Below are 27621 nucleotides of genomic sequence, written 5' to 3' on the forward strand. Positions count from 1 at the left end.
CCGAGTCCAAGTGTGTGGATGAGAGAAATCCAAGGGGAACGCTTAGGCTACCGGGAGTGGGGATAAAGAAGGTGAAGGATTTGAAGTACCTCGGGTCAACAGTCCAGAGCAATGGAGATAGTGGACAAGAGGTGAAGAAATGAGTGCAAGCAGGTTGGAGCAGGTAGAGAAAATAGAAGAGCATCAACCGGAGTAAAAGGACAGGTGGAAACGATGGAGCTGGCAATGGAATTAGGGAAGCGGGTGCAGATGAGTGGGTTTGGATGGAGGCAGGTGCTTGGCTGTGGAGACTGTTGCAGCCAGAAAGGAAAAAAAGAAGAAGACACAAAGAAAACACTCACATTGATCAACCTCACCGTGTGCCTTTTTACCTCAATCCATGTTTCATCCATATAGAAGCTGAGCAGTTGTCATCACCATAGAAACCTGCAAGTCTCAGTCACAGGCAAAGTGTGTCCGTAGTGCTTTTTTTTTAACACAGATCACGGGTTACATATGCAAATTAAGCTGGCAAATTAGTCTGCGATTCCACATCGCACCGAGAAGGTCGGTTGGATTTCAACAGGGGGCCCTTCCGTGCGGAGTCTCCATGTTCTCCTGTGTCTGCGTGGATTTCTTCCGGTTTCTCCGGTTCAAAACACAGAGGAGGTTCATGGGACCTCAATCGGAGCCTAAATTGTCCAGATTTGTGAATGAGAGGGTGAATGGTTGTCTGTCTCTATATGCGACGGTTCCACGGCTCTCGCCCAGTGACAGCAGGATAAACCATTTACATGACGAACAAATGAATGAATAAAATTAGCGTGTTTTATGGTTGCTGGTAGATGCATTCTGTTGGAAACTATATATATCCTCTAAATTACGGTGCAAATTGATATTCTCGTCTGCCTCTCGATGGGAAAGTGAAACGAGTCGTGGATGAAGGAAATCCTCTTTCAAGACGGTTTATTCGAAAGGTGAAGTGGCGGAGAACAAACAGTAGACACACACATGTCAAAAGAAGATTAAAAAAAATAAAATAAAGGAAAAGCCTGGTTGCGTCTACAGAGTGCTCTCGTACAGGTAGGAAATCTCTCAGTGCCCCGAAGACAATTGGCAATTATATCGCAAAAATATTGCACTTGAAAAAACGACGTCGGAATTTTATTACATTTAAAAGTCTTTAAATACAGATAATAATATGATTTTTTTTTTTTTAAAAAACAAGAAAAAATACAACATACCTTTACTTTTTGTATCTTTAAATATGGCTGCATGTCACTCAGGGGCCGTCGGATCTGAGAGACCAACACGGGAACGTGGATACGTTGCGTCTAACGTGCCGGCAAAACAAACCTCCACGTTTTACGTCAAATGTGATTGGTCCCTGAACAAAAGGTGTTTTTTTTTTTTTAATCTACTTCTGGCAAACAAACGGTCGACCTTTCTGTCCCAAACAAAGTTCTAACTTGACTCAACTTGACCCGGAACGTCTTCGACGACCCCCTCGCCCTCAGGCGTGGGGACTCCGGGCGACGGAAAACCTCAGAGGTGACGGCGGCTCGTGCGAAAAAAAGGGCTCTTTGGTTTCGTACGTCCTGGTTAAAGTGCTTCTCTTCTTACACGTCCTCGTGCGTTTATGTAAAAATACTAATAACCAGACACACAAACAGGAAAACTGTCACGGCGACGCAAACGAGGCGCTTGTTCCAGGAGACTTTGGGGAAAAAGTGACCCAGCAAAACCAGGACCTCGTCCATTCTCCTGTAAAGACACATACAGATTTATTGCTACGCAATGAATAATTTCTATTCCGTTGCATATTGATGTGGAAAACCAGAAATCGGAAAATCGATTATATATTTATTGCAAGGCAAATAAGCTTGTTTTGAGTTATTCAGGTACCATTACATATATCTAAGTATCAAAGTAAATATCAAAGTAAAGTAAAACAAAATATTAGCCAGAGTGACCTTTACCTGCCGGCATTGATTTTCTTTCCGCTCTCTTCATCCCTCAGTTTCGATTCGAGCGGCTTCTCCGCCGCGCTCTCCCCCTCCTCGCGCTTTTGTTGCTGGATTGCTTTGCTTTGTTTCAGTCCCTCTTGGTATCTACAAGTACATTTCCACACGACTCCACCGCTTAACCGCACGTTTTAATCTTGTGACAGGTACTATTCTATTATTGTTTTATCGTGCTAATAACGTTTTTTTTCGCGTGTGATTAAGAAGCAACGGGCCTCACCCTTTATTGTACGCCTCCTCTTCGATCTTCGCCGTGATTTCGGTTCTGATCTCGGCCCTGAGCTCTTCCATGTTGACCTGAGGCTTGGCGGGCTCGGCTTCCTGCTCAGACGCACTCTTTCCACTGCATTGTTCGGGGTAGGAAAGCACAGTCGGGCGTCAGACGCTGCCGGTATTGTGACGCTGTCGGGGCGGGCGTCCGTCGCAAAAACGCGGCCTCGACACAGAACGCAAGGCATCGTCGTGGTTACCGCCATTGTCGAGCTCTTATCATTTGTGATGGGGAGTGGAGAAGAAAACAAAAGAGGTAGCGCAGAGCTATTTGGTATCCCTGTTCTTTTTTTATCTCGGCTCTGGGCCGTGACCGGATGCTCGCGTTTGGACATCGTCTTCACGTCCACGCTTACGTACACATCGTGCACATCCGTCGCGGGCGGCTGGATTTGCAAAAAACTGCAAAACTGCTGCAGCGCAAAAAACAATCTCTGAGAAGAGTGACTACCAGGTCAATGTGTTCTCGGCTCATTGTTTAAAGGGCGGGGAGATGACCTTGGGAATGAACACATATGACAGGGTGACATATTGGTGTGTGTGTGTGTGTGTGAGAGAGAGATAGCGCGCACAGAAGAACACAATGTACACGTAACATACCATTCCGCTGCCGGTTGTGCCGATTCTGATTTCGAGTTTCCTCTTGCATCATTCGTTTCACTCTAAAGAGAGCAGGAGTAGGGAAAGAAACGGTAAATGTGTCACCACCATTATTAGATATATTGAAATAAAATGTTTGTCGGCGGACTGTTTAGTTTCTGTCGGTTACTTTCAAGAGTGTGGTCCGGACCTGCTCCGCATGGAAAGCCTTGTGATTTGGCGCCACGTAAATAAAATGGGCCTTGATTATTGTGAACATACCTATTTTTCAATGCCATTCTTATATGGAAAAGTAAATGGTCTCCTCCTACAGAGCGCTGTCAGATTTTGCCGTTTCAATGTGCTTCACAAAAGAAAGCATTCGTCCATTTGCGCATACCCATGGCGGTACGGCGGCCGTGCAAAGCACTAACACAATTATCAGATGAGATACTATAATACTATGGAACTGTGGGAAATCAGTCTAAAATTTGGAGCCAATAATCACATTTTACTGAAGCGCTAAACCGTTAGCATGTATGGAAGTGTCAGTCTATTTGTGCTCTGCTTGTAAGCATCTGTTGCCTGCAGCTAGTTTCCATTATTTTGCACAAGAGTGTTTTTATTTCTATATTCCCCGCTACTGTTTTTTAACTTTGAATATTTATGTCCACCTCCTGCAGTGCGGAATTGAAATTTTCCCCATTCGACGTGCATTCTGTTCTATTCTTTTCTATTCTAATGGGATTGAGTTACACGTATTTTGGGAGGATGCATGCTCACCACGGCAGGGAGAGCAGCGCCGGCGGCAGGGGTGGCGTTCGGCCCCGCCGGCGGTCCCGGGCTGTTTGTGGCTGGGGTCTGGCCCGGGATGTTCAGCAGGTTAAACTTGGGCACCACTGCAACGCTCACCCTGCGTCTGGGCAAAGCCTTGGATGACACGGCAACAGACCGTGAGAAAACAGGCAAAAACGATCATTTGCATTTTTTTTTTTTTTTTTTTGGCATATCAGAGTGTGATTTAGCTTCAGAGTACTTCACCTTTCCGAGGGTGAGAGACATCGATCTTGATGGCCGTGCACCTCCATCATCTTTAAGAAGAAAATAAACACATGTTATACCTTTATAAAGTAACAACAACAACTTTCCTTTAAGTGCTTTTATAATTCAATGACTCCAGAAGCGTCACAGAAACCAAGTGACCGTTATTATATAATAATGTAAATATACATTGATAGAAATGAATACACGAACAGGGCACAAGGGATTAATAGGGGGTAAAAAAAAGAACATATAAAATGTTTCTTAAAGTGAATCGGGATCTCAGAAGTAAAGCAAGTTGGGTTTATTTAAATACAGGACTGCTTTTGCTAATAATACAAGCACACAGTGTATCGACTGTCTCACAAAATTAGAATATTGTGATAAAGTTCTTTATCTTCTGTAATGCAATAAACAACAAAAATAGTTTTTCATGATATTCTAATATTTTGAGATAGGATTTTTGAGTTTTCTTAAGATGTAAGCCATAATCAGCAATACTAAAATAATAAAAGGCTTGCGATATTTCAGTTGATTTGTAATGAATCCAGAATGTATGACATTTTTGTTTTTATTTTTTTTTACAGAAGATAAAGAACATTATCACAATATTCTAATTTTCTGAGACAGTCGATACACTGTGTGCTTGTATTATTAGCAAAAGCAGCACACAGGTATTATTATTATTAGCAAGCGAGCACTGAGGTGCACAAGAAAAAAAAAGTACCGGTCCGAAGGGCAGCATCCGCCAGTTTGAAGACGATTCAAAAAAAACCAAACAGTTTAAACAGACAAAAGACAGTCGGGGTTAACTGATTCACAAGGAAACCATTTCTTTATTTCTCCATGTTGTGAATTTATGATGTTGCCAAGGTGTTGTTTTTTTATTTTTTATATTAGTAATATGACAGATGACATCTTCAAGTCCATCAAACCTTTGTCTGCAGCTGTTACGTTTTTTGGTCTCCTTTTTTTTTTTCCAATTTAGCTATTTGGAAGAGAACAGCAAGTGCTCCAGAAGGGCACCCTGTGGCGCACCGCCTGACAGAGTCACCGTGACACGAAAGCACGCGTGAGGCGTTCAGCAAAACCCATGAATAAAAGACCCATTCTTTCGTGGATCCTTCCCTTTATAAACCTGTTCTTTGAATTAAAAAAAATATAGAAATGGGCTTCGGCTAGCTGGGTTTCATTTCCCGTTTCTGCGTCTGACCAGGAAGAGGATCTCAGAGTGGATCTCACCTCCAGTTTCCGCAGACCCTCCGTAGCAGCGATTCGAGTTCTGGTTGGCCAGCTTCTTGAACTCCATCAGCTCTGCGTGGTCCTTCTCGTAAGTCCTCTTCAGATTTTCCACGTACTGCATCATGACCTCAGTGGCCTTGTTCATACGTTTCTCCTGTTTTGAATTAAAAGTTCAAATATAAGATACGAGCACGTGACCGTGGATTGCCTGTCACAAGCCGGGGAAAGCAAACCCCGACACGAAATTCATGAACGCTCCCCTTGGAGTTGAGTCATCGTCGTCTTAAAATAATATCTGGGATTTTTCCAAGCATTGGCTTTGGTAATATTCATTTCACCCCTGAGAGAATTTATTATTATTATCACTTTTTTTTTTTGCTGTTTTTTTTCCACGTTCTATTCGGGTCACGGAAAATGTCCAAGAGGCAATAAATTTTGTTTCTCTCTTTGAGGGTGCCATCTGCATTTACAACACCCCACATTATATCACTTTAAGCATTTGGCGAATCGAGCACTACGACAAGGATTGTCGTAACAGCGGCGCAGTGGTTTCGGGCCATATCAATAGGGAGAGAGGGAGGTCCGAGGATCAATTCCGACAGGAAGCCCTTCTTTGCGGGGTCTCCATGCGCTCCCCGAATGGTTTTATGTCGCTGTATAACATATGAACCAGAGGGTGATTGATTATTTGTCTATATGACACGTGAATGAGAGGATGAATGGTTGTAGAGGCATTGCTCTCTTTTGTTGTCAACCGGGTGAACCCTGGGAAAAGCCCCAAACCCCGCCCAGGACAAAAAAAAAAAATCATATTATAGAGATAACAAGAAAAATAGAATTGCGGTACATCATTTTCTTTTCATTTTTAGGATATTTGCCTGGAAATCAAAGCTGTCTTGTGTTTTTTCCCCCCTTGATGAACGCCACATCTGTGCCTGACGTGTGTGTTAAATTTAGAAATGAAAAGGGATGGCGCTAAATACGGATTCAAGAAAGCGAAAAAAAAAAAAGGAACAATTTTATCGATTAAAATATGAGATGGGTGTCTCCGGGCAGATTTGGGTGTGACGCCACCTGCCGGACCGCTCCGACTATCTCCGCCCTGCTGGAGAGCCGCGTGGCCAGGCGATGCAGCACCGCCACCGTCTCGATGAGCCGCTGGTAAGATTCCCGCTGCTCCAGGTTCTGCCACTGCGGCGCCGTCATCTGAGAGAAAACAAATCCACGGATGTTCTCATATTTGGAAAACAGGAAGCGGAGCAGATTCAGAGAGGATTCTTGGGTCTGAAACACCGACCTTCAGCGCGCCTTTAAATTCCTCCAGCTCTTTCTCCGTGTCTTCCTCGGTCAGGTTCCTTTCCCTCTCCGCCTGCTTTAGTCGCGTCTCCAGGGTATAATTGTCGTTGCGGAACGCCAGCGACAGCTGGACAAAAGCGTTCTGCGAAGGAGGAGGTCAGGCTGATGGGACGGGACGGACAGCGAGTTGTCGAAAACACGAGAGCCGAGGTGATGACAGCACGCCGTGCCAGAGTCCTGGAGCGGATCGCCGACATTTGACACATGCTCGGATCAGAAAACGCCGATTCCCGCTCCGCGTCGGTCTCAGCTGAAGGGAAACATGTGACCTCTGACCCCTCCGATCCAGACGCGTCTCTGTGGGAGCGGCCGGAGGGGTCTCGGACCGGGCGAGCCGTCACTGGCTTTCGTATTTTCTCCACAGGAAATCGCTTAGGGTCTCTTTGGTGCGATCACGACTAGAAAACAACTTTCCTGTCGCGCGGCGCTGCCAAATTCGGGCAGTTAATGTTTACGACTGTGTAATTAATTACTTTGGTAACAAAACAGGTGGTGTAAACTTGCAGAGAGTGGCGGAAAATGTTTCAGAGAGGGCGGACGCAAGTTTTTTTTTCTCGCGCGCAAACAGGAGACTCACGGCAGCAGAGTTCAAGACCCGTTCCGTTATGACAAGTACATTTTGCTCCGTAGAGACCGGCCGGAAGGGGCAGGAAAATCCCCTCAACAACCTAAAGGCCACACGGATACCAACCTCGACTTCTTTCTCTGTGAGCGGAGGTGCACTGGAAGGAAAACGAAGAGCCGGGTTAGTGATGTGAGCGTGGTGAGCGTGCACGAGTGTTTTCACTCCGCGGCTTTGGGTCTCCTCACCAGCCAGGGAGTCCGCGGTGGAGCTTCAGCTTCCTCAACATCACGTCTGAAATGTTGGGCATGGCGTCCGACTTGGCCTTGGTCTCCTCCTTTTTGCCGGCGGACTTGGGGAAGGCGGGGGGACCTGAGGGACACACAAACACACACACACACACACACACACACGCGTCGGACCCATTGACATTTTGCCTGAGTATCATCTGGAGCAGGGTTTAAAATGAAAATAATGAAATCGATAATCGTGCCATCTGTCGGCGGAGCTAAGAAACAGCATTTCTTCCGTGGTCGAATGTTTGTGATAACAGCGGCGACATGAACGGAGAAGATCTTCCTCGATATCCAGGAAGCGCACGCCCTCAGCCGCCATTTTCGTCCAGAACACAAAAAAAAAGAGTCTCAAGAAGGGCGGTTACCTTTTTCCTGTTCCGCAGTTTCACTCAAGTCTGGTAGTTTGGATCCAATTAAACCTTGGCTACGTATCAACTTGTGCTCCTGTTTGCGTGAACACACACACACACACACACACACACACACAGAAGACAAAATCATTGCTGTTTCCCAATTGTGTTTGATCCACGATCACCATCATTTCATGAAATCTGCAAATGCGCCGGTGCTTCACCTCTCTGAGTTTGGACAGTTTCTGTACATTCCCTGGTTGGGTGGGGAGTTCCTTCTGCCCCGGGGATTTGAAGACAGCGTCCCGAGGCTTGTCTGCGACGGATTCCTCGGAGACGGGAGGAAAACCTGGGGCGCCATTTCTCGAATTGATGCCACCCACAGCATCCCAGGACACGGCTCTCATGAGAGGCGGGAAGGCCCCGATGGTCTTGATCTCTGCCGTGCAGGGGGCCTGCTGGGTCGGGGGTCGGGGGACGGGCTTGGCGACACCTGTCGCCGGAGCCTGGCTTGGGATTCGCCCTTGACCGGCCCCCTCGTCGATTTTACCGCCCGCCGGAGGACTTTTGGGCTCGGAAGGGGCAAAGTTCTCCTTCGGAACAGCGAAGCGGGGCGTGAGAGTGCCGGATGATACTTTTCTCTTCTCGGGGAGCTTCCAGTCCACCACCAGCCTGGAGCTCTGGGGTCAGAGGGGGCAGATCAATACATCCCCCCCATATTCATTCACCATTTCCAGCACCTTGAACCCAGTGGGTCCTTCCACATTAATCTATGCATGCTTTCCATCCTATTTGGATTCGAGCACCTCATATGGTTCACCCTACATCCTCGATGAACTCTCCAGGTGAAATACAGACTCCATCTCAGAATACTGCACTTTACCACCCCGTGAACCTTCACATCCATGCTTATAACATCTGTTGCTAAGCTACATCGGGACCGAACACCTGACTCGGGGGTTTTCGCTAACGTGGTAACCTGTCATGTGGAGTCACCTACCCAGTCACATCTGAATGGAAACGTCTCCTTCAACTTCCAAAATCCACATTCTCCATCCTGCTTTCTGATCTAAGTAGTAGTGATGGAATTTGTTATCTGACCTCCTGATCCTGGGTCTTTACATCTGACTGCTCCCGCATCGAAGGGACCTCCAGGTGCTAAAATGAACAGTGAGACCATGAAAGTCACTGCCCAGTGATAAGTCACGATGCAAACAACACATTTGGACAACATAGAAACCACAAAGCAAACAAATCAGCAGGTTTGGCACGGGATACATGCTAGCTTGAATTGGGAAAATAATAGCATATTCAATTGAAGATAGTATTAAACACCACTATCAGCAGTATTAGACGTTTACCTGTCCGCCAGACTGCGAGCCGACAGCGGTGGTGTCTGTGGATCCACCATCTGAAATAGCAGAAAATCAACAACTACATCACCCCAACTCAACGATGAAGGCATCGAATGGGAGTAATACTGTCAGTGTTGGTCTAATTCTAGGTCGCGGACTTTTACCTGCAGTGGAGTCAGTCAGGCTGCTGGTGGAGCGACGGCCGCGGCGCATCAAGAAACGGTCGCTGGCCTTCTTGGCTTGTTCCAGGAGCTCCAGGTTCTTCTGCCGATCCTCCTCGGTGAGCTGCATTTCCGGCAGTTGATCTTTCACCAGGTCGATCACGTTGCCGGTGCTGTCTGGGGACGGGCAACCGGCACGGTCACACGCCGAAGAAGCGACTCACTCCGACAAAGATTTCAAGTGCATCGGTGGAATGCCGGTATTTAACAAATACTTTAAAAAAACAGTGGAAGCATTTCAGGTATGTGGGAGGACATGCTGGCAGATCCATCTGTCAGGAGACCAAAGACTAAACTTAGCCAGAGAAGCCCTTTTATGTGAATGCATTGTGTTAAAGTAGTTTTCAAGACAACACTGAGCCATAAGAACGCAATACCAATCATGTGCAATAATTTCCTAATCATAAAATCTGTGAAATTCCCCATCCTTTACTTTACTGCCATACCTGTGTGTAATTCTTTACCTCTAAATATGCAATAATACTGCAACCCTGACCTGCAATATTCTATCAAAACATCTGAAAGCCACACATTAATTCAGTCTTACCTCTGTAGATTCAACTCACAGTACACACACAAATGTACGCATGCACACAATACACACAATACACACACACACACACACACACACACACACACACACACACACGTATGAATACAAATATAAATGAATACAAATATAAATATGAATATGTTTATACACATTGTATAGTTGTATTGTTGTATCATATATATTGTACAGGTGAAGTGTACATTGTATATATATATAAATTGTATAAATATATATATATAGTTATTTATTGTCAACATTTATTTATGTGCAACTTGTTAAACAAGTTCTGCCTGTTTATACGTATTGTTAACACTGTATATTGTTTATTTTTCAGTATTCTATTTTTGATAGCTTTTTCTTGCAACGTCCACTTTCTGCTGTTAGTACTTAGAGGTTCCCCACTGTGGGACGGTAAAAGGAAAATTCTGTTCTTCTATACAAACACATAAAATTCGGGCAATATAAATAATTATAGATAAAGAAATTAAAGATTATACATGATTACTGGGATGGCAGTATTTTTGACACCCATTACGATATCCTGCATATATGCATTTATGTATGTATGTACTATATACATATATATGTGTGTGTGTGCATGTGTGGATGTATATATTGTTATATATACTGTATTATATATATTCTATGCAAATATTAATTTTTTGGTATTGCATTTTGATGACAAGAAAATTATTCTATTCTATTCTTAAATTCAACCTGCAGATGGTGGAAAACCCCACGACAAGAGAAAAAAAGAAGCATCTGGAATACTTAAAAGGGCAAAAATAAATACTCATAAATACTTACCAATTGTGGTTATTGGACCCCCAGAGGTTCTTGCTAGACGAGATCTAGGACTGTGCGGCCTGGGAGAAAATATACAAAAATCAATCAATAAAAAGACAAAAAGAAAACATACATATACAGGACTGTCTCAGAAAATTTGAATATTGTGATGAAGTTCTTTATCTTCTATGATGCAATTACAAAAACAAAAATTGTCTTACATTCTGGATTCATTACAAATCAACTGAAATATTGCAAGCCTTTTATCATCTCACCATAACATTGCTGATTATGGCTTACATCTTAAGAAAACTCAAAAATCCTATCTCAAAATATTACAATATCATGAAAATTTTGTTTTTTAATTGCATTACAGAAGATAAAGAACTTCATCACAATATTCTAATTTTCTGAGACAGTCCACACATATATATATATATATATATATATATATAAAGACATACATAATAAATACACACACACACACACACACACATCTATATATTCATATATATATACACAGTGGTACAATGGCATATTGTTTATGTTTACAGCAGCATTAGAAATAATGTCTCTTTGCATCCTGGATGGGGGTAATCACCTGGTCTGCTCCAGAGGACGTCCGTCTTGCTGCACGACGGCAGCCTGCTGTGGGTAGATGATAGTGGGGGCAGACATGGCGACGGTTCGACTTTCACTGGGTGTGGACTGCACAAACAAAACATGGAAAAGCAAAAGAAAGGTTTATTCATTAATTTGTTTAATATCAAGACCACTTCTCCTGAACTCATGGGGGCGATGCCAACTGCCACTAGGTGAGCGGCGGGATGCATCGTGGACTTCTAACCGCTCTATCACAGGGCCACGTAAAGAGACGTACAAACATTCACTCCGTCACTCACACATCATTTTGACACACAACCATGCACTCTCTCATTTCCACACCTGGGAAAATCAGGGTCTCTCATGAACCTCCTGCATGTATAACCCAGAGGACCTGGAGGAACCACACTCAGACATGGGGAGAACTTTGAGACTCGACACAGAAAGGCACCGTGTCGGAAATCGAACCGCCGCAGGGTGGAAGCCCTAAGCGCCACGGTGCCACCTCGCTGAAACACAGATGTGACAACATACAGATGTGTATCATCGTCACGTGTGTTTTCTAACACACACCTAACACACATACATAAAGGTTGCTTTTCGTGGCCGTCCTCTCCCTGCTGACTTCCTCCTGCGCCCGTGCGCATTGTGTGTGCCGGAAGTCGCGTTCAGGCGCGAACTAAGAAACAGAACACCCCTGCTGCTCGATGGAAAAATAATAACACGCTGTCCACCGACGCTCGATCAGAAACACTTCCACAGCCGCTGAGATTCTGATCGAAACCCCACACCCTGTTTACTGTATGCCATATTTATGTCAGTAAATATTGCGATGATGCGATTTACAAAGAGCTGTGAAAATCGGGGACTCGGGCTGGGGGCGGAGGAGGGAAAATGGTGTGTTCGCTGAAAGCCAACGTACATTTGGATGAAAAGGAATGAAATTTGGGCTTTCAAATCTAGAGCCCTAGCTTTTGTTGGAAAATAATTGAGGAATCGGGAGCAAAACGAACACCTTCATTATTTTCACCCTGCCAGGGGTTGATGGGTAAAACTTTCCTGAAGAGAAACGGCCACATCGCTACGAGGGAATCATTGTGCCGAAACCCAGGAGGCGACGGTTTCTGACTTTTACTGGACGTGTGGGAGCGAATCCGTCGGGCCGAGCATGGAAAAGCGTGACCTTGGGGTCGCTGCCAGGGGCCTGACCTCAAAGATGTATACAAACAGTGCCACGTTACGTCATCGAACGGGCCGCCGTATTTGTCCACATGGCCGACGGTAAAATAGTCTCAAGTTTGGCATTATGGCAGATGATACGATCGGTATTCAAATCCCTATTCTGGCTTTGTTTGATTTCATTTTCATTAAGCCAAGACATTCGTTGAGAAGAGTGGGAGGAGATAGGACCCACAACTCTCACTCAAGGAAAAGGTTTGCGCCAATAAATGGCGCATTCACATCATCAGTGAGGAAAATCCCATAATGAGCCTTTTGAGACGTCACATGATTGAGGCTCCCTGATGGCAACGAAGGAAAAAAAGCAGGACGAAACGGCCGGCCGACGGCAGACCAATCAAAACTCCCGGGGAGAATTCAGCGGTAGAATAAGGTCGCGAGCAGAGGAGAATACGGAAAACCGATCGCCGCCCGGCCATCGCTTAACCCCACCAAATATTGCAGGTCAGGTGATGGCACACCTTGTGATGCACTGCAACAGGAGACCAACATCTGCCTGGAAAGTCAGTAATAACTCTTTACTAAGACGCTGTTAAAATCACTTAAATTAGGATTTACTCATTCATTCATTGTCAAAAGCGTTTATCTTGCAGTTGAGGTTGTGGGGGTTCGGAGCCCATCCCGGCTGACGATGGGTGAGAAGCGGGGTTCACCCTGGTCAATTCACGTATTGATTCACAGTTAATACAATAATTCACATCTCTCATTACACGTTAGACAAAGGCACGTATACAGACATAGAACCATTCACTCATTCATTCAGAACAATTACTCTCAAGATTTGTTTGCTTTCACACCTATTTTCATACATGTTAATGTAAAAAATGTAAAATGCCTTTTTTTTAGCCCATTTACTTGTCCGAACGTCAACTTATTTTCCTCCCCTCCCCTAATATTCCGTGGCTTGAATAACATGATAGCGACACACTTTGGATTAGGAGACATTTATCCTCATGGTTCTAAGCAGCAGAAGAACACACCATTTTTGGGGGCAGCCTTCGGCGGCGGCGGCAGCAGCAGAGTTTCCTCACCGCGGCCAAATGGATTATTCACCGGCTCACATGCTTTTGCCAAACAGGGTGGATGATAATGCCTTCACTTACTGTACTGGGGGAGCTTGAAGAACTGTCCAGCTCCTCCGGGGAGTCCTCCTCCTCCTCGGGCAGCGTTGGCATGGCGGGGTCGACGGGGGGCCGGGAGCGGGTGCGGGGGAAAATGAACGGCTCCTCGGCGGCGCGGGAGTCACCGGAGGCCTTGGGGATGTGGTCGAGCAGAGATCCCCGCAGTAGCTGTTTGTCCCCGTCCGGGACCTGCGCGTCGGTAGACACGTGGAAATACAAGAGACGCTGAGGTGGGGGAGGGGGAGGGAAGGGGGAAACACCCCCCCTCGGGAATATTCTGGATAAAGTCAATTCTAGTAAAGCGCAGCCAAGAAGATACAGTCACTCCATAAACAGATCCTAAAATAGCTTCCACTTATTGCAATAGCACCACTGGCAAATGTTCCCAGCAGACTGTCACTAATTTTTCAGAAACCAAACCTATGCTTTTTAACCGTTTGAGATCTTCCCCGGGCCGAGAGGGAGGGGCGCCGAAAGTAATCTCACTACATTTCAATTGCGATGTTTCCCAGAGGAGCGGGGTATTTCGCTCACGTGGCCCGACCGCCACTTGGATTTTAATCTCAACAAACTCAGATTGAAACCTTTGCGCGAGTCGTACTGAGAACAAAAAAAAAGTCCCATTTGTTGCTCTCCCCGCTTTGGAAAACGGGAAGGAGAAATGTGCATTAGTGACATGCTTATTACAGTTTCAGTGCGAGTACACTGCAGCTTTGGGAGGCGGCGAGCAAACAGTTTAGGATCAACAGAGGTGAAAAGACCCACAAAGCAGGGAGGCGTCCTGGAGAGAGCAGAAATGAATAACTATAATTGTAAAAAGACAGAAGAGATAGGGATCGGTTATTAACGGCAATGAAGGACGAGAAGCTAAAAACAAAAGTACAAACGGAACCTTGGATGGGATCGAAGTTAAGATCTATTTTCGTTTCAGGCGGCTGAAATGAAAGGAGCAGAGGGGCCTCTAGTTTGACCCCCGATGCCGCCGATCACGTAGCCATGGAAACGGGGCTCCATCCGGGTCCAACGTTACACGCGTGCGGAACAGCTCCTTTGAACCGGCCTCTTCCTTTTCAGAAGCAAATGCATGCAAATCAAAACGCAAAAGCGGATTTTTAAGCCCGTGACGCCAGCGCAGGACAGGCGCCGACGAAAAAACAATGTGCGGCACGCTGCTTCGTGTCACCGAAGGCATGACAAGTTCTCAAGGAACGTATAGAGAGAGAGAGAGAGAGCGCGGCCGCTAGTCCCTGGGGAGGAAGTGGGTTGTTTAATGACCTCCCAGTGAGCGGCAAAGATATTTCCTGGAGAATCCAATGTGAAAAGGGTTAAGGCTGCAGCTCCGCTCCTCCACTTTTAATATTTTGATCTCTTAAAAGCATTCTGCGCGGACGGCTTGTAGCTTTTTGTTGCTTTCCAATGCGAACGCGTGTCTCCTGTTTAGAGTCCACGCCAAATCGCCGCACCAACTCCTCCCAAACTCATTAATTACACAGATATGATACAAAAACTATACAATAACTTACAACGCAATAATATTTATCCACGGGTCTCGCTCCTGCCGGGTCTCGTTCCAAAATAGACGAAGACGACGGGCAACGAAGAAATGATTGATGAGAACCTCCGGGATATTTCATGCCTCGCTATTCTTATGAAAAACTTCCAAGTAAACCAACAGGTGTGCAACCGTGCGACGTCTGACAATATTTTCCTTTCTTTTTCGCCGCTCTACCCGCGCAGAAATGACTCATTTGTGAAAACGAAGAGGATCAATTCACAACAAAACTGAGCGGCGATGACGGGCGGCACTGCAGCAGCCGCTCTACGCCGTGCACTATTTCTCCGGTGGCGGCGAAATCTTACAAATGCACAGCGCCTAGGTATGGAGCACAACATGCTTGTTCACTGGGACAGCGAGAGGTCATGTCGCTTCCCGCCGTGCAGGGCCCGACACCCTCCTCCACTTTACGTTACATAAGCCCGCTCTCTCTCTCTCTCTCTCTCTCTCTCTTACAAGATTTGTTTAAAATTTGCTTGTGTGCGTGTGTGTGTGTGCATGGGTGTGCAGAGTGCTGCTGAGGAAGTGACTACTATCTGATATCACAGGATGGAGAATAAGATAAGGAACAGATAGAAAGCCAATGCATCCAGTGACATTACTTGCGGCGGTGAATTTATCACACTGTACAGGCTGCACGCACACACACGTACGCGCACACACACACACTGCCTCCAGACAGACCCCATTATGTAAACACTGCGCAGCATTTACAAGTCAAACACATGATTCGCACGGTCCTGCACGCTTGAAACTGACACGGCGGAGCAAAACATGCATCTCCGAGTCCATCTTGACCTATGACCCCCCCCCCACCTCTTCAACGTCAACCTGCAAGCAAGAGATCGCAAAGGTTACCTGCTGCCGAGATGCGCTCCCGCTCCCGCTCTGGCCGGCTTCTCCCGAGCTGTCACTCTCAGCCTTCTCCTCAGAAAACTTCTGAAGCGCCTGGGTTTCTCCTCCACTCTCCCATCCCCTCTGTTCCGTGTCTTTTTTCAGCAGCAGCCTCTCTTTCACTCCCGGGAGCTTTGACCATTTAAGGAGAAGGAGTCTGAGTGCCTCTTTGGGCTGCTGGAGAGCGAGTGCGTGCATGTGTGTATCTCTGCGCGTGCGCGTTCCTCGGCCCTCGTTTCGCTGAAGGAAGTCGCGGAGTTAGCGTGTTGTTTTAGCGCCGGTGTGTTTTATGCGAGGGCTGCTCGCGAGGGACGGATACATGGACCGTGTCGGTCCAATCCGTGATCGCTCTGCCGGCTGAGAGGTAATCGCACGTCTCTTGCGGAACCGGGTTCAAGCCCGGAGCGCTATGGTCGGCGTTCAACAAGAAGACGTTTGACTCCGCCGCCGCCATCTTTCTGGGGACGTTCGCCAGCACAAAAGTCACATTGAACACATCTGACTTTTGTAACAAATTACAGCATCGCAGCTTGACTAATTCTCGAGCGGGACAAATCGCTTCTCCTTGGTATCGATCGCCGAAGCTCAAGTTAAAGTCACCTTTAAAACTCGTCTATTCATTTATTTGAGGACGCAGCAACTCGCGTTATTGTGACAGAGGCTTGGATCTGCTGTCCTGAAACTGCGGTCAGGGGCTCTGCGGCAACCCGGATACTCCAAACAATAACAAGAAGCAAAGCTCGATTTATTTTTAAGTGGCCTTGCATGGAAGTCCATCTATTCAACAGCCACTGTGACGCAGCCCCGACAGTCGGATTGGATTATTTACGTTGTTAAAGTCAACACGCCGTTCCGTTCTGATGTAAATACTAAGTTATATTATTTATTGTAATGGTTAGTTGCATAATTCCACTGGAAGGGTCCGGTTAGCCCTTTTAGCTAACCCACTGTGTGTGTTTACACAATCCGTTCGACGATTTCAGAGAACAAAATATTATTTTCACATCGCGGAATCCCGTTCGAGCAAGACCGGTGGAGTCCACATTTCAAAAGGAAAGAAAAATGTGCGCTGTTCAAGGAAAGAGCGGGAACGTGAGACTCACCTCGTCGTCAATGCTGTCACTGCTGCTGCCGCCGAGCTCTGTGCCACTTGCTGGAGGTGCACACACACACACACACACACACACACACAAAAAAAAAAAAAACTGTGGATTTGCATTTTATGGGAAATTATGTGCAATGCAAATGTCTGTTGCAAGACAGAGTCAAAGAGAGAGAGTGAGAGCGAGAGAGAGACAAATGGGCATCTGATGGGCAGAACTACTGTCGCTCTTGTGATAGAAAGTATCCTATGACAAAAGTTTAATTTCTATAGCTGGGGCAACAATTACTTGGCAACCGTCTCAAGGAGACGAGGTGCTTGATCTACTGGTTGAAAGCCCTCGGCCTAAGTAAGGCCCTTTGTGTCTTTTCATTCAGGGGCTTTGGGGGAAAACGATGGCACTAATGTGACACCAAATAGAGGCACAAACACCATGAGCATCATCAGAATGTAAAAAAATGATAAAAAATACCATGTATTGTGTGTAATACTACATCGCTTTCACGCTCCTTGATACACAAAACATATACTTTTACTCTCGGGAAGTATTTTAAGAGCACGGAGCGTCGGCGCAAACGGGCTAAGAGGCGAAACACAAATAGCAGAAGCGGTCGACTCAATCCGCCGCTTTCATTCTCACACTTTTGCACTCATTTAACCCCGTCTCGTCCCGATGCTGCGCCTCACCCCTGCAACGGTGGGGGTGTTTTTTTTTTTTTTATTTTGCACATTAATCTGGATGATCTTTCGTCTCTTTCTCTTGAGCAGATTCTCTCCATCACAGAGAGCACAGTGCGCTATCATTGCAGAGAAACCCCATCACGAACCCTCTCACTCTGAATTATTTACATTTGGCTGATTGTTACCAGGACGATGTTCCGTCGGGTTTTTTAGCCGCAACACGAAACCTCTTGATTGCAAAGTTATGGTGATGTGTCAGCGTTGATTTAAGGTTTGGTATTAGTCTCCTTTTTGTTTTACGTGCACACGTGTGGCATAAATGGCTCTAAAAAGCCTAATGGAGAGTGCAGAATATCCATGCTGTTAGGAACACAACGACATTAGCAAGGGCTCTGACAGAAAAAGTTTCATTTTTAATGTTATTACCTCCACCGCTGTGTGTGTGTGTGGTCGCCAAGGTTACATCCAAACACGTTTTTTTTTTCGGGAAATCGGGTCGGGGAATGCCGGGCTGGCCAGCAAGGAGCCCGTTCGGGCCCGATCCACTTTTCAACTGGAGTGGCTGAAAGTCTGACCCCGTCAGATGAGTTTCATTAATGAGATTAATGTTGTATTTAAAGCGGCACGAATCATATAGAGACATATAACCAGTCACCCTCTCATCACACAGACACATACAACTACTCACTCATTCATTCCCATGTCACAGATATACAACCATTCACCCTCTCATCTCCTTATTTATATTCCGCTTCCTGTTTTTGTCCGGTCGTTTCAGTTCTAATAATCAAAAACAAGCCTTTGTGTTAAATATGGCTTATTGAGTGGGCGTTACATCTTTGTGAACATCATATGTTCTCAATTCCGGCGTCTTTGCCATAAAGCACTTTAAGCACTGTTTATAACGTTGCTATCCTCGTTTCTTTATCATGATTATAATCGTGTCGGTGACAGCGGGATTCAGAATGTGGTTTGTCTCCACAAGAACGCCGCGCACCGGGCCCTCGAAGGCGTCACGAACATCTCTCCGGGGAGAAGAGAGGCTGGAAATATTTGCCTTGACCCTTTCTCAAGAGACGGGGGGGGAAAGCGGCCTCGTCCTTGACCCGAACAACCTGTTGCACCGAGATTAGAAATAAAAACGTTACAGCGGAGCCTTGCTCTGACCGGAAAAATGAGATTAATACCTCGCAAAAATGTTTCTTCACGCAGGAACTCAAAACAACCTCTCAGTTCCCCGGAATCCAAATTGCACCCTTTATATACATTTACTAAACCAATTTAAAGATGCTATCTTTGTCCGGTTAATCTTTACCCCGAATGCGGGGATGAAATCACCATGCAAAGACTTGCGGGAAGGGAGGTTATAGGTTATAAGATAACGTGACCGCCTGTTTTTTGTATGCCAAATATGGATTATTTCCTGATGTGAACCTTATAAATTATGAAGAATAACAGCACAAAAGTCTGTGACGTGCTTCAAGGAATTCCCTCATTCATTCATTCATTATTGATACTGCTTATCTTGTACTGAGGGTAACCTGGGGGAACCTATCTCAGCTGTGATTGGTCAAGAGGCCGGTTTCACCCTGGACGATCGCAGGATCACATACAGAGGCGTGCAACCATTTAATCTGTCATTCAAATGTCAGATAGACGTACAACCGTTCATCGCTCTCATTCACATGTTCGGGCGATCTAGTTGGATCGGACTGTGGGAGGAACCCGGAGAACACGTAGGAAACCCACGCAGTCCTCCCTGTCGGAATCCAACCCGGTACCTTCTTGCTGTGAAGCACTAAACACGGCCTGCCGTTAAATTTAATTTAACTTGTAGTAACAATGAACTTCAAAGTGTTCATATTAACCGTCAACCAGTTGGATTGGAACCCACTGAGTGTGATTGAGTTCTTCGATTTGGATCAACTGACCTTGAAATGGGAAATGCGATGATCAAGCGACGAATTCAAAAAAACATAAACGAGCCCGGTAATTAACGAAATGGATGTTAAATATTCTTGACCCTCCCCGGAGATGTTTACATGAAGGAAACTCATTCCGACTCCTCTAGCTTTCCTCCGGGCCTGTGATGGATCACACACACACACACACACACACACACCCGCACAACTCCCCGGAGCCGAGGCTCTCCTCCTCTTCCTCCCTATGGCAGCTGCTATACGCGATTCAAACAACCCGCCGCGTCTATTTTCAGACATCCTCTCGGGATTAGAGACCGAAAAGGAAGCGGCATCGGCGTATCCGTCTCCCTGCCGTGCATCGCGACTACCGGAGCTGTGTTTCGGCGCCGCGGCCGTCATACCATTCATGGAGAGCCGGGGGGTCTCGCCGACTTCTGGGGGCAGAGCTGGACAACAGGGTCGCTCCGTTCCGCGTCTGTCCAAGGCGTCTGGGTCAGACTCGGCGGCGACGGCCTCGGCCGGCGGGTTGGGAGCCGGAGGCTTCAGAAAAGTGCAAAGACGACTTAAATCCTGACTTTCCTCTTCCCTGCTATCACATCTACATCACCTTTCCTGCCGCACAGGACAGCTGTCATGGGATTTTCATTTGAAACAGGCAAATGGAGCCCAATCCAGACTCAATAATATTCAAATAAAACTGCTTGAGAAGGAAATCAGAATAAAAAGCGATAGTAAATAAATAAACTGTTTGCTTCACGAACCTGGAAGCGGGCGTCTCCCTGCAGCGGTTGCGCGTTCGTGTCGGCCGCCTTCCCCAGAGTGGCCTCCACCCTCTGGGTGATGCTCTCCATCCTCACCCAGACCTTGCTGACCCTGTGCTCGCTCTCCCTGACCAGCTCGGCGGTGTGCAGGGCGCTGGTCACCATCGCCTCCATCCTTCTGAGGGCGGTCAGAAGCCCGTCTGCCGTCGCCCGAGCCTCGGAGGGTTCCGGCTTTTGGGGGGCGCCGCCGGTGATCCGCACAGGGTCCGTCGCCACCGCCGCATCCCTCCGCTCCCTCCCGATCTTCTCCCCTTCTGGTTTCTCCTCCCCTCCGTCGGTGTTGGTTTCCTTGTGAAGTACGAGAACCTCGCCGTGGGTTTTTTCCTCCGCCGACCGCTCCCGCGCGGACTTGAGAGAAGCTTGCAGCCGGCAGACCTGCTCTCTCATGTCAGAGATGGTCCGCTCGGCTCGCTGGAGATCGGTCCGCGCTGGGAGCCCCTCGATCGGCGGCGCTCCCCTCGCCCGGGCTTTCGCCCCCTCCGCGCTGAGGGCTTTCCACCACTTCACAACCGCGACCTTCTTGGTCTGGGTCCCAGTCGGGCTCTGTGCCGGTTCCTTCTTCTGGGCTCGCGAGCGCTCCTCGAGGTTCTCCCCTTTCTCCTCCCACACACACTTCCTCAGCTCGTACTCCTGCAGCCTGTAACCGCCAGAACACCTTTATAAACATCTCCTTTACACAGTGCTACGATTGTTGTTACAGAGAGCCACTAAAATGGCACTTATCCCCGTAAGAGCCTTCGGCACTGAAGATGGTCAAGACCGACTGTAGCATAGCCCATAAATATGCTGTCAAAACCAGAGGGAGGCTTCTCAGAGCAGGTACTAACATCAACCCATGCCAGACTGTGACCATAACAGGAGAACGGGAGGTAAAAACTCACATACACATTGACAAGCTGCCGCTTGATGCTTGCCTGTTGCTGGTGGCTGTGAGGGAAAGGCCTCTCCTGTGTCTCCACAGGAGGAGAATCCTGCGGATGAGAGGATGAATTCACGTATATAGTGTCTTATTGTGCCGTTGTTGAGTTGTAAGCGCACCTCGGCCCTTCGCGCTCACCCTCTCGGGATATCTATTGTGTAGGAGATGAGCTATTTCCGTGGACTTGATCCTGTGAATGATGCTTTGGATGTCGTCGCTCTCGGCGTGAAGCGACGGGAGGGAGATGTCGTCCGGTGCTCCGTGACGCTGCCGCAGACAAAAAGCAAGGAGCGACCGAGTCAAGACTCGCGAAAACGTCCATCCTCGCGGCCGGAGAGCCTTTCCTACCTGCTGTGTGTCCTGTATCTCGCTCCGCAGAGAGCGCAGGTTTGGAGTGTCTCGGGCGTAGACGCTCTGGGGAGCGATACAGAGCCGGTTGTACCTGACCGGGGACGAACGTCAGCGGCAAAAAGAATCCACATGACAGCACGGCGCTCTCAAAGATGGCGGTTTACACGCATAAGTTCTCTTTACGTGCAATATTTGCTTCATGTTCGGTGCACAAACAGTACGTCACATACACTGTATAGATTTAAATACCTCAACAGAACTTGATGTGAATGTTCCTGCAGCCTCATCAGCTCTGCCTGCAGACTCTGCGAAAAAAAAAAAAAAAAAAAAAAAAGGCAAACACAACCAAGACTTCTGATTTTGGTGAAGGCGTTGAAACCAAAATGCTGATCAACAGTTTTGCTCCAAAAATATGTTAATGCCGATCGTTCCTCCTGATGTCTCCGTTTCATATATGGCTTTAGACTTGTGATGACGTTCATTATTGCTCCCTATTGGTATTGAAGCTATCTTGAGATGTGCTCGACAAAGAAGCTTCATAAACTACGGACGGGAACACTGCCTTCTGGTAAGTTGGTGAAAGAAGAACAACTTGGAGCTCAGTGCTCTTAGACAGCAGGAATGATTGTGGCCTTCATAGGGAGCACCCCCAAAATCCCGTGTGAACCCCACCCCGGCACCAATGTAAGGAGCCGAACGCCAGCTTTGCCGATGATGAAGACGATGACGGCACGCTTCCACGCCGTCATCCTCGCCTTCTCCGTCACCACCCGGGTGCGCCGCCGCCTCTGTCGAGGGCAGGGGCGGACGGCGGCACGTCATCCCCTCTGCCGCGAGGGTGATTGGTTGTACCCCGCCATCCCTGCAGGACCTCTGCACCTCACACACACACATACAAACGCCCACATACAAACCTCAATGATGCTGTGATTGTTCACATGAGAGTCCTTCATCTTATTCATGAGGATGTCTTTCTTCATGGGAACAGACAAAAACAGGGTTATGGTTGGAATGGAATGGAAACTGGATGTCTCTTTGGTCCAGTACACTGGTGGGAACCAACCTTTTGGATTTCTTTGTCCCTCAGAGTCAACACAACCAGGGTTTCTTGAAGCTCTGACTGTAAACCATGCATAATGTCATTATATAGACCTTATTATCCTGTGGCTTAAGACCAGAACGGCAAATCCACGTCTCAATTTCAGACCGGACCGTTGCATGCCTCTCTCTCGGCTGACGGGGGATGCTTTGACTTCAAGAACATGCATTTCCGTAGAAATCGAATGGGAAATATAAATCTGCAGCATTTCCATCGCTCCGGGATCGGAATCTAATTACAGAATTATACGCTACATCACACCGGGCCAATGTAATACTTGTCAGGAATTAATAATAACCAATGCATTTTAGATAACGCATATAAACAAATTTTGTTATAATTGATTATATATGTAGCATATTGTATCTTATGCTTATTCCTGTATTCTGCAGACACAGGCCGGTATTACAGCACATTCTTACCCTCAGGCCGGCATTGACGTTCCGTATTTTGCCGAGCTTCTCTTCACAACACATCTTCTCAAACGTAAGTTTTTCATTCTGCGCGGACACATTCCAAGCACAATGAGCGTCATGTGTCTATCTGCATCATCTTCACCGATCCCACACCGAGCTCATATCTCACCTTTTCTTCAAGCCTCTGGGTGTGGATCTTCAGGCATTCCACCTCGTTGCCCTGAGGACCGAGGCAGTTTCACATCAACAAAAGCGATAGACCAGCATCTGTGTTTGGGTATTCAGTGCCTCTGGTGGTGTTTCCGTGTGACCGACCAGTTTGGTGCAGAGGCCCTGGGTCCGATTGGCTCTCTCCTGGGCCTCCTTAAATGCCTGGCGGGTCTCTTCCAATTCTTCGGTCAGGGATCGGGCTCTAACTGCAGACCGCTGGGCACTGGGTGTGACGCAGACGCACAACAAACATCGTCATTCTGGCTCCATCCATGTCAAAGATTTTAGGAAAAACAGGGAATATTCAGAGATTACTCTGTCATATTAATTCCAAGAAATGCCGTTACCAGTAAAAACACGATATAGTACATTAACCCAGCTGGGGTTCACACTGGACCAGTCAACAGCCAATCACAGGGCCACATATAGAGACATAGAACCATTCGCTGTTCGGGTTGGGCCGGCGGCGGTTGTGCGCTTTTTTCCTGCGTGCAGTGGTCGGTGGAAGCACACCTCTCGCGGGTTGCCTTGCGTTGGGAGCGCACGGATGGCGATTGTTGCCGGGAAACGGTAAAAGCCGGAGCTTTGGTTTCCCCGGTCGCCGGGTCATTCGTTCTCGCCACTCGCTCCTCAAGAGGTCATTCGTTTTTACTGTTCGCTCCTCACGCGCTCAATCCTGCTCCCCTGTTTCCCGTGCTGTTGCCAGCTTTCGTTCCTCTGTTTCCCGTGCTGTCGCTTTCACCATCTTTCATGCTCCGTACGCACACGCTGTACCACCCTGTCCCATACCCTCTCAGGTGTAAGTTGACCTTTTTTTAACTCTCGCTGTTTTGGTGCGGAGTCTTGTGTTGGCGCTTGGGTCAGACCCCAGAACCACAACAATTCGCCCTCTCATTCACATGTCACATACACCCATTCATTCACGATTCTCGGCAATGTAAGGCCTCCAATGAACCCCCTGCGTGTTTTTGGAACCTGGAGAGGATGCAGACATGGGGAGAACACTGAGACCCCGGACAGGAAAGCCTCTCAGTGGGAATCCAACCAGGGACCTTCTTGTTGAGCTGTGAAGCCAAGCAGCAAAGCTTTCACCACATGCTGACCTTCAGCCATAGGTGGATGTTAAGATCAAACCAAAATGAGTCGCCTCATATTATTCATTAGGATTCCACCTTTTATTAATTCAACACAAACTGCAGAACTATCCACACTAACTGAGACCAGAACAATTCAAACATCTACGCAGCCAGTGGCTTCCTCGCATCCTCTGAGAGCTAACTGTCACCTCATTTCTCCTCCACTAGATGCCACTAGGTCATACTCTTACACCCCCTGCGGGCAAATGTAAAGCTCGTGTCAATAACGGCGATGCTATCTCCCCTGGGAATACAGGAGCGGACGTTACAGCGCAGGCCGCGGCAGAAGGTTGGGGCGGCGTTTCATATCCTTCTCTTTATACCACATCCTGAGAGGACAATCCATCTTCACCATTCAGCGGCTGTCAGCAAGAGGAGAAAAAAAGAAAAAACCCTCGCCTAAATCTGGCGCCTTGATATACTGATAACAAAGTGAGGAGGTCAGACACTAAATCCTGTTTGTCACATGCCCTTGAGCAGCTTTTGATAAATGACTGCTCGGCGGAAGATCACATGAGCAAGAGGGGAACGTCTACGACTGGAATGTCTGATTTGTCAACCGGCGTTTTGGCCCTGATTTTTTTTCAAAATATGTCTCGTGTTGGCGGCGTGCGGCGTTAGTCAGACTCGTGGAAATCTTCTGCGTGGTCAGACCGCTGCCCCAGCGCCCCCCGATCAATTTTATTTGACGTCTCTTTTGTAAAAAACAGAGGGGCTGTTGGGTCGTGGTGCACGTGTTCGGCCGTGGCGCTGAAGTTTTCCCGTCCAATAACAGGATGCAGGCACGGCTACCAGGGCCTCCTCGGGGAAATACACCCAAAAAACCAGAGCCGTCCAAATTGCTTGGATTTCATATATTCATTCATTCATTATCTATACAGTTTTCCGGCACTCGGGGTCACGGGAAGGCTGGAGCCTATCCCAGCTGTGAATAAACTAGAGGAAAAGTTCACGCTGGACTGATCGACAGCCAATCACAGGTCCATATATAGAGACATACAACCATTCACGTGTCGATATGTTGGTCATACAAAGCCAAAAAAGGGATGGGTTCTGTTGCAAAGAGTGTGAATATTTCTACTTATTCACACGAAAGGTACAGGCAAAGCCACAACAACTTAAAATATGTACAACTGACCGAGGGGTGGCGGGGAAAGACACACAAACATGCATGCCGCAAAGCGGTTTAAAACAACACACACCCTAATTTTCCAAACGAGCTAGAAAAAAACAACAACTTTTTTCGTGAGAACTGAACGTGAACGTTCATTTTCTTCCATTAAGGAGATACCGAGATGATATTTTAGGTCCGACTTCTAGGTTTGATCTTCTAGATCCAGATGACCTTTGCCCCAACAGAATGCACGTTGTGTGCTAGAATGTCTGATGCCGAACATCCGATTCAGAAGAAAGACGACAGTTGATATCGATGTTGTTTTTCATCTCACTCCAGCATTAAATTCAGCTAATCACAAGCCCAGATTTGGAGATATACCGGCAAAACATTTTAAAATGCTGAAGTGCGCCCGAGTGAGAAGGCGGGGAGCCGTTCACCTCGCCAGCTTTGCTCGGAGTTCGGCGATCTCCAGGGTCAGCTGCAGGTTCACGTCTTCGCACTGGGCCACCGTCCTCAGCAGGCTGCTGTTCTGCTCGCTCAGCTTGCGGTGAGCCTGCTTCAGTTCGGCAACGGCGCCGGACAGGTCGCTTCCATCACTGAAAGCCATTTGAACATTAATTTTTTTCATTCGTTATCTAGGAATGAATGAATGAATGAATGAATGAATGAATGAGCTAGAGTCTATCGTATTACATTACATTACAGTAATTTTGGCAGACGCTTTTATCCAAAGCGACTTACAAAAACTGCAATTCAGACACCGAAGATCCGAAGTACCAGTGGTCAGAAGTAAGAAGTGACCACTCTACCAAATAGCCATCTCAAAACCATATACATGCATTCATTTTTTTCGTTTTTTGTTTTTTTTTTTTTCGGCGGGGGGGGGGGGGGGGGGCTAAGTGCAATTCATGGGGCCTCATTGGGCAAAAAGCAGGGTCACCCTGGACGATCACATCTAGAGACAACCATTCACTCTCTCATTCACGCAACATAGAAACATATAAATATTCACTCCTTCATTCAAACATCTTATAGAGACTTAAAACAGTCACTATCTCATTCACACAACATTTAGACGCACAAATCGCATAGTGACTCCAACATCACTCTCTCATTCAGTGCTTGTAGTTTAGGGATTAAAATTAAGCCCATGTAGTGATGAAAGGAGAAAAACTATGAATACTAACCAGAAACATGGGTAACTCTCTGAAGAGGCAGCTTTGCTCTGAGAGCACAGGAAATCCAGCTCTGAGGAGAAAATCGGGTTTTGAGAAACGCAACTCACGTGATTGCGGCACTCTCACGCCGACAGAGGGACTACTCACCATTTACAGGCACGATAGAGGAGTCCGGATGAGATAAGTTTGCACCGTCTGCATCAGTGCTGGAAAACAGGAAGAGTCATTCAGAGTAAATCATATCTGTAAGAGCAGAGGATTACAAACTGCCTGGCAAGCTTTTTGTTCTTCTTTTCCCTGCTCTCTTTGCAACAACCTTAATAAAGCCATCTCTGCATCATCATCTCTCACACCAACTACCTTTCTGTCCTCTTTCCCTCCATCCATAATCCTCCTCTCTGGTCTTCCTGCCTGATCAGCATCCTTCTAAACAGATCTTTAAAATTGAATCACACATTTGAAAACAACTGCCGCTTGGAACGTCACTCTCGTGCCCATGTTCTTACAAGGACAACTCTTTGCCTAGTTAGCAGGTTTATGGTGGATTAACCGATTGGTTTAATGAAGACCAATTATTTGATTTCATAAATACGGACAATGACCTTTCATTGAATGTCCATTGTCCATTATGTTGGGTAAGACT

The 27621-nt window shown here is 46.9% G+C and overlaps 1 protein-coding gene across 1 annotated transcript; it reads right to left on the reverse strand.

Moving 5' to 3' along the window:
- Positions 1-928: 928 nt before the first annotated feature.
- On the reverse strand, positions 929-27308 carry irag1 (inositol 1,4,5-triphosphate receptor associated 1). The gene is made up of 36 exons (XM_086174549.1): positions 27295-27308; positions 27126-27184; positions 26988-27048; positions 26238-26396; positions 23653-23770; positions 23507-23557; positions 23344-23421; positions 22886-22942; positions 22737-22796; positions 22072-22127; positions 21820-21913; positions 21610-21738; positions 21438-21523; positions 20493-21189; positions 20027-20271; positions 16346-16484; positions 15991-16266; positions 13560-13766; positions 11216-11322; positions 10636-10694; positions 9219-9392; positions 9061-9110; positions 8801-8857; positions 7924-8379; positions 7715-7793; positions 7302-7425; positions 7183-7213; positions 6433-6573; positions 6210-6341; positions 5136-5289; positions 3894-3943; positions 3636-3782; positions 2874-2935; positions 2224-2346; positions 1959-2090; positions 929-1743 (listed from the first exon to the last, which is right to left on the reverse strand). The coding sequence occupies exons 1-36, from the start codon at positions 27306-27308 to the stop codon at positions 1617-1619; spliced, it is 4791 nt and encodes a 1596-aa protein (XP_086030675.1). The 3' UTR covers positions 929-1616.
- Between the last annotated feature and the right edge of the window lie 313 nt (positions 27309-27621).

The sequence above is a fragment of the Fistularia commersonii genome, chromosome 27 (assembly GCF_037954325.1).
Source record: "Fistularia commersonii isolate RoL2024-O1a breed Wild chromosome 27, RoL_Fcom_v1.0, whole genome shotgun sequence".
Taxonomy (NCBI): Eukaryota; Metazoa; Chordata; class Actinopteri; order Syngnathiformes; family Fistulariidae; genus Fistularia; species Fistularia commersonii.